We start from the raw sequence: 8,092 nt of genomic DNA on the forward strand, positions 1-8,092 counted from the left end.
ACAAAAACTCAAAAGTACACAATTCCCAAATGAGCACATAAACAACATCCATGAGAGTCGTAAAACAACCTTAGAGCATCACAAAGCTAAATTTGCAGAATACAAGAGAGCTACATCTACTCAAATGCACCTATGAAGAGAGGAAAATAAAGGCACAAGTTCAAAAAATGAGAGTGCCTACAGTACAAGTTGTTTGCATGGATCTCGATCTCCTACTCCTCAAGGATTTCCAAGCTTCAAAACAAGCATCCCAAAGTATCTCTTTCGGATGTTTTGCCTTTGGAGTGTTCAATCCAACAAACATCACCAAATTTAGCAAGTGAAGTGACAACCTATTTCGAAACTTGTCTTTGATCTTGCTCATCTTTTAGAATCCCCTCCCACATGCAATTGGTTGGTTAGGCAACTTATGTGAGTATGTGAGTATTCTCACATAATTTAAAATACTTATTACTCAATACACAAATTTTCTCCTTTGCAAGTGCAATCACCCATTACTTCTAGATGGGCATTTTTTGGTTTGCCATTCTTTTGACATTTGCTAGATTATTCTATATTTCTTTTTAAAGGGAATTAGCATATGTCAATTGAGAAATCATTTTTCTTAGAGGCCTTCCTACGATGAGTTGGAGGCCATTGGATGGGTATCACTGCTGAGTGGCGGTGAGTGATTCAAGTCTTATATTTCTATTTCTACGAGTCCAAAGTCTTGAGTACTAATTTTATTACAAGGCAAGGTCTTGACTCTTGAAGAGTAATTTTATTGTTGTGAGGACTAATTTTATTACACGGCAAGGTCTTGAGTCCAAAGTCTTGAGTACTAATTTTATTACAAGGCAAGGTCTTGACTCTTGAAGAGTAATTTTATTGTTGTGAGGCTAATTTTATTACACGGCAAGGTCTTGACTCTTGAAGACACTTCACGCATCAGCGAGCCGCACTGAGCGTGACTGGGGTGTGGTTGTTGTGACTGCTGACAAGTGGACTCGGATTGGTTGCCGTGGAGGCAATGGCTGGTCGTGGAGGCTGTTCGGAGACGGCCGCCACCCCTTCAAGGTACTGAACCACCTGACTCATGCAGGGCCTACGAGCAGGGTGGTCCTGGATGCACCACAGGGCCACAAACGTGGCTGTCCGGACCTGCTGCCACTCAACGGTCGTGAGCCCCTCCATCTCTCTAGCGATGCCCTCGTCCAGGATGGACTTGAAATCTCCCTCCATGGCCGCGTCGAAAGCCAAAACTGGGAAGCACCAGTCCACGAAATTCCGGCGGCCGCTCATCAGCTCCAGCAGCACCATGCCGTAGCTGTACACGTCGAACTTGGTGCTCAGTTGGCTCTCTCCCCCGACCCAGAACTCCGGCGCCACGTAGCCCGGCGTCCCTTTGGCCAGTGTGACAACCTTGCTCGCGCCCTCCTTGCTCATCAGCTTCGCCAGCCCAAAGTCCGCGATCTTCGGCCACATCCGCTCATCGAGCAGAATGTTCTGCGGCTTGATGTCGCAGTGCACTATGCGATGCCTGCACTCCTCGTGCAAGTAGCACAATCCCCTCGCTATCCCCACTGCTATTGTATACCTTTGCTTCCAATCTAGCACCTGCACAGTTCTGCCTCCCATCTTGAGCTGCCCCCCCTTGAAAAGCCACCTATCAAGGGATCCATTAACGACAAACTCGTACACCAAAATTTTACGGGATTTTTCGACGCAGAAGCCTCGCAGCCTCACTACGTTGACATGGTGGATGTTGCCTATGGTAGCCAATTCGTTCAAGAACTGCGTACTGCTGTGCCTCGAGTTTACCTCCAGAACTTTCACAGCGACCGTGTGTAGGCCGCTGGATTCGACCGTACCCTTATAAACCACGCCAAAACCTCCTTCTCCCAGCACACTGCTAAAAGAGGCCGTTGCAGACACCAGGGAAGTGTACGAGAATGAGACGGGCCGTTCGTCTACGCCGTTGAGATCCAGATCAGAGCTTATGCCGACTTCATTCATCTGCCGCGTCGACCTCTTGAAAAGAATGTACAGAAGGCAAGCTAAAAGTAACGCAAAGGCAAGTGAGGGAGCCACCACCAGCACGCTTACTTTGAAAGCCCTACTGCACAAACTTCCATGGCATCCTGCGTGCAGAAACAAGAGGTTCACGTCAGTGTCCGAAAAATTAAACACGGCTACAGTGTATTTTGGACATTAAATTTTTGGAATTAAAAAACTTTCAAAGAGGTTGGAGTTTCAGCAATTTTGGGTACTGTAACAGTGTATTTTGGACATTAAATTTTTGGAAAAAACTTTCACAAGGTTGAAGTTTCAGCAATTTGTTAATTTTCAGCAGGAAGTTCTAATGCTTGATGGACAAAACAGTTTTTTCGAACACTGGTCCAAATGGTGAAGCATTTTTTTCAAACCAATATCAACACATTTATGAAGCACAGGAACGCTGTGGAGCAGCAAGGGCTTGAGTACTCTTGGACGTCCGGTAAAGAATGCCTATTATCAATTAGCAATTGCGGTTAACTAATTACCAGGAGCACACACTGTGCTGGAGTTGTGATTGCCGGGGCAGAAGCACTGGAAATTGTTGTGGCCGCACTCTCCGTTGGTATTCTCACACTCCAGACACGCTGGGTCGGAAGGAGTCTGCATCTCGTTCCAGTAGAGCTGAACCGCTCCAGCGCGCCATTCTGTAGCGGCGCTAGAAGTGTTGAGGGTAACGAAGAACTGAAAGTGCGTGCAGGCCAAGCTTTCCATCACATCCTGCAGGATGAGCTCCTTGTGTTGTGTTAATTGTAAGCAATTATTCATGGTTTCATCCGGGTCGCAAACCGACTGCAGATAAGAATCACATGCTGGGGTATTTGCTTCCACGCTGGCATTACTGAAGACAGACGAGGAGATGTAATTACTGAAGACAGACGAGGAGGTGTTCTTACTGCAATTAAAGAGCAGGTAAATGTTATAATTGGAGATTTGGAAGGTTGAGTTCGCAAAAGCTGCGAGATTGATAGAACTGGGAAGGTAGTCAGATCTGTTGCCGAGAGGAACAGGACGGCAACCTGGAACTTCCTCATTAACATTCTTAGTGTCCCAAGTGAGGTTTACGAACCTCTGGTCGTCCCAAGTGAGGTTTACGAACCTATGGCCGTAGATGCCAAGCACAGCCGGAGGGCGGAAATTACTGTCAACACCAGCGGGGATGGCCTCATTGAATTGAGGCCAGTAAGCCTGCTCTGTGCTGCAGTTGGATAGGAGGAAGCTAGGGGAGGCGCCGCAATATGGAGCCGCGCCGAAAGGAAACGTGATGTTGTCAAGATTGGCGCAGATGGAGGGGGCGCAGGGAAGGTCGTTACCTGATTGCACGAGGAGAAAGTGAAAGCAGAAATGACAGAAGATCAGAACTAAGAGGAGATTCATAGCTTCACTAGCACTACTGGAGAGAACAGAGAATACCGCGGAGAGAAGGGGAAGACGATGTGAGCGGTCGCGCTTACCTTTTAGAGATCGTGGAAAAGTCTATCCTTTCCCACTGCAAACATTTTTGGGGGAGAGAAGAGAGAATACGGCGGAGAGAAGGGGAATAAGCGGACGCTCTTAGGACAATTCTTTCCTTTCCCACTGCAGACTTTTTCTTTTTTAAGTGCTAACTATATTAAAAGGAGATACAAAATCCACAAAGAATGCCTAGACGAAGACGGCCAAGTGGCCTTAGAGGAAATAGATCTGCTCTTCAGACTTTTTTTTGGGTATGCTTTCTTGGAACTTGTTCAATTTCACTATAAAGAAAAAGCTTGTTCAAAATTACAATTTCATATAATTTCTAGAACCCTTCCGTCTATGACTTGGTCAAAGTCATTATTTGTACCTTTGAAGTTGGAGCCATAGTTTGCTCACATAACAAGTTCTGTATTATGTAAACCTAACTCTTCGTTTAGTCCACATAACATGTAGTTGAGCCACTCAAACTCTATGATCATATGCCTAGGATCAAGGATGACTTTGATGAGCCGAGTCACCCTCCAACATGATAGTTTCAATAGAAATAATACTTGTTTTTTCACAATTTACCTAATTTTTTGATTGTCACTCAAAATAAGTGGTTGTACTTTACATGCAAAATGCCCAAAAAGGGGCATGAAGTCCGTTAAAAAGCAATTCTTGCCTCGGAAGCTTTTGGATTGCTGCAACTCAATGCTACATATACCACTACAAATTGTCTAGTGTGATTGTACATTTACATTTTCCTTTTCTATAGTTAATAAAATTATTAACTTCTCCAAAAAAACCAGTATATATAAGTGGCCTAGACCTGCCTCTAAAACGGGTTGATTGTTGATGACTGGTGTAAAGCACTCTACATGTGTGTTTGCATCTATGACACATGCACGTGTACATAGAACAAAAAACACACACATGAAATAGAGACACACAAAACATACACATGAAACAGAGACACACAAAACATGCACACACACATGCACGTTTACATAGAAAACATGCACGTGTGTCTGTGTTCTTTGCACGTTTACACACAAAACATGCACGTTTACACACAAAACATTCACGTGTGTCTATGTTCTGTGTTTGTGTCTACAGACTTTTTTTTTGGGTATGCGTTCTACAGGGTTGGCGAAAAGATAGATTCGTCTAAGAGCCATGCCCCACCAAGGTTTAGTGAGGGCTGTGTTCAGTTTAGTGGGGGGAAGGCCTTCCCCCACTATATATGTGTCCCACCCACAACCTTCCATAAAAATAGGAAGAGGTAATTGAGAAAAGGTTCTATATCAAATGTGTTCATGTGGAATTTTAATAATTTCTCTTACCAAAAAAAGTGTAAATATCCTTAGCCCCTATAAAACCTTGAGTTTTTGAGAAGATTTGTAGGAGTAGTAGAGGCCCTATAAACTTGGAGCCCCCACTAATGTTTATGGTGGGACATGTAGGTAGTGGGGTGTCCCCCCTATAAACCCAGAGTGGGATATGGCTCTAAACCTAGAACTTGTTCAATTTCAGTATAAAGAAAAGGCTTGTTCAAAATTACAATTTCATCTTCAATTCATGATGTAAAGGATTGATGTAAAGCTTAGTAAAATTAATTCCTAGAACCCTTTCTTCTATGACTTGGTCAAAGGCATTCTTTGTACCTTTGAAGTTGGAGCCATAGTTTGCTCACATAACAAGTTGTGTATTATGTAAACCTAACTCTTCTTTTAGTCCACATAACATGCAGTTGAGCCACTCAAATGCTATGATCATATGCCTAGGATCAACGACGATTTTGATGGGCTGAGTCACCCTTCAACAACATGATAGTGTTAATAGAAATAACACCTATTTTTTTACAATTTACCTAATTTTTTGATGGTCACTCAAAATAAGTGGTTGTACTTTATAGCCAAAATGCCCAAAAAGGGGCATGACGTTCGTTAAAAAGAAATTCTTGCCTTGGAAGCTTTTGGATTATTGCAACTCAATGCTACATATAGCAAGTCTACGAATCGTCCAGGATTGTACATTTACATTTTCCTTTTCTATAGTTAATAAAATTATTAACTTCTCTAAAAAAACTAGTATATATGAGTGGCATAGACCCACCTCTAATGGGTCGATTGTTGATGAATGGTGTAAATCACTCTACACGTGTGTTTGCATCTATGACACATGCATGTGTACATAGAACAAAAAACACACACATAGAACACAGACACACAAAACATGCACATGTGTCTATGTTCTATGCACGTTTACATAGAAAACATGCACACACACATAGAACACTGACACACAAAACATTCATATACAATATACATGTACATAGTATATGCATGCACACACATGTCTCTGCACATGTACATAGAGAACATATACACACATATAAAACACTCACACATAGAACACAAGCACAGAAAACATGCATATGCACATAGAATATACATGTACATAGTATATACATACACACACATGTACATAGTATATACATACACACACATGTACACACATGTACATAGTTGCATACATGCATGTTCACGCCTAATGGGTGCGTGCATCCATGCATGCGATTTTTTAAGGTCTTACACATGCATGTAAAGAGTTTCCACATTATAGATGCATCAAATATTTTAAACATATTAAACATGTCCATATATTTGGGATAAAAATCCCAATAAGATACTAAAGATATATGCTCATGGTTTTTTTGTGTTTTTTAAAAGTGACCCTATGACTTTTTCATTGGTGAACCACGTATTAATGTGATATAATTATGTATAAAATACTTTTAACTCTTATTTCTTATTCCCACACCTTTAAGAAAGAAATTTCTCAAATACAATTATGAAGTCAATACACACACACACACACTTTATCTCGCATAACAACTTGAACGTGTCAAAAACAAACCAAGCTCAATAAGATGTTATCTTTGCCTTATAAATAAAAGGGCTAAGTAGTCAATAAGATGGCGGTTTACTAATTACCAGCTGCAGCACAGTCTGTGCTGGAGTGTCGCAGATTGCCCAGGCAGAAGCATTCGAAATTGTTGTGGGCGTCGTAGCCGCACGTTCCGTTGGTTTTCTCACAATTCGCACACTGATGGCTATAATAATTGGTCCACAGGAGTTGAACCATTCCAGCGGACCATTCTTTAACGGGGAGAGAAAAGTTGAGGGTAACGAAGAACTGGAAATGCGTGCAGGCCAAGCTATGCAACACGTACGGCAGCATGAGCTCCTTGTATGGTAAGAATTCGATGCAAGTGATATTGTGGGGGTTGCATTGCTTTTGAAAAGATCTGCAGTGTGAGCTATTTCTGTCATATAAGGAAGACGTCATGGAAGTGTGGTTAGTGCAATTAAAGAGCAGGTAAACATTGCTGGGGGAGATTCGGAAGGCTGAGTCTGCAAAGGTTGTGAGATTGATTGACTTGGGAAGGAAGTAAGATATGTCACTGTAAGGCGCAGGGGTGCAAGATGGAACTCCTTCGACCTGATCATGAATCAAATTCCTGTTCCAGGTGAGATCGACGGAGGTGCTGGAGATGCCTTTCACAGCCGGAGGGCCGATAGGGTCAGCAGACTCAGCACCATTGGGGGTGGCCTCATTGAAATTATACCAGTAAGCCTGGTCCGTGGTGCAGTTGGATAAGAGGAAGCTAGAGGAAGCGGCACAGGATAGAGCTGCCCCGAAGGGAAAAGAGATGTTCTTGAGATAGGCACAGCTGGAACTACCACAGGCAAGGCCATCACGTGAATCAGAAGAGAGTACGAGTAGAAAATGGAAGCAACGACAACAAAAGATCAGAATGAAGAGGAGTCTCATAGCTTCACCACTAGCAGAACAGAGAAGGGAAAGTTCATGAGAGACGCGCTCTCTTTCACAAGGCCCGGAAAAGTTGTTCTTTTAAAAGTCTTTTCCTTACACTTACCAACTCTTTTTGTATGCTTCTGATTTGATTGGTTGAAAAATATGGTTTTTCTAAGAGCACCGCTTCTACGTCTCAGTGAAACTCAATCTTTGCACCTTCTGGTAGGCTGATCTATAAAGGTCCTAATGCCCAATGAATAATAATGCCCATCAAAATGGATGTTAGAAAACCTAAAGCTAAAAGAGTTAAGATAGCCACTAGGTGACGTGCATCCCTACCCACCAAGAGAGCTAATATAGTGTTCAATATATAGATAAAATCGTACAAGCACTAAGTGCCCGTATCTACGACCCATTCAAATTCTTTTACTGTGCTCATCGGATGCGTTTAGGGAATCATGATACCACCATGTGTAGTTTCTCTCAACCCCAATAGTTGAATTGGCTGCACCAAGGCAACCTTTAGCTTTACTGGCACCATGCACTCATACTAATGTGGCTACTGGCTATGTACACCAAAACATGCCAAATTAGTACGGCTACTGGCCATCTAGAAAAAAGCTTGTATATAGGTTACCCAATGAACCCATACCACCATCAGTCTTACCACTAGGTCTTACTACCACAACCACCTCCAACTATTCAAGAGGTATGTATAGGTTACCCAACATACCTAGACCACCACTAGTCTTACCACCACAATAACCTCCACCTCAGTCAGCACTAAGCTAACACA

At 42.7% G+C, this 8,092-nt stretch overlaps 1 protein-coding gene across 2 annotated transcripts; it reads right to left on the bottom strand.

The window, feature by feature from the left end:
• Positions 1-824: 824 nt before the first annotated feature.
• LOC147610036 (rust resistance kinase Lr10-like) lies at positions 825-7,330 on the bottom strand. 2 transcript variants are annotated; one of them, XM_086787075.1, is made up of 2 exons: positions 6,471-7,330; positions 825-2,120 (listed from the first exon to the last, which is right to left on the bottom strand). In XM_086787075.1, exons 1-2 carry the CDS (start codon positions 7,309-7,311, stop codon positions 928-930), a joined length of 2,034 nt encoding a protein of 677 aa, XP_086643201.1. In that variant the 5' UTR covers positions 7,312-7,330; the 3' UTR covers positions 825-927. The 2 variants fall into 2 exon arrangements, with proteins under 2 accessions (XP_086643201.1, XP_086643200.1); XM_086787074.1 differs by lacking the exon at positions 6,471-7,330 and adding an exon at positions 2,523-3,672.
• Positions 7,331-8,092: the final 762 nt, after the last annotated feature.

The sequence above is a fragment of the Cibotium barometz genome, chromosome 50 (genome assembly GCF_041138505.1).
Source record: "Cibotium barometz isolate CiBa-2024 chromosome 50, ASM4113850v1, whole genome shotgun sequence".
NCBI lineage: Eukaryota > Viridiplantae > Streptophyta > Polypodiopsida > Cyatheales > Cibotiaceae > Cibotium > Cibotium barometz.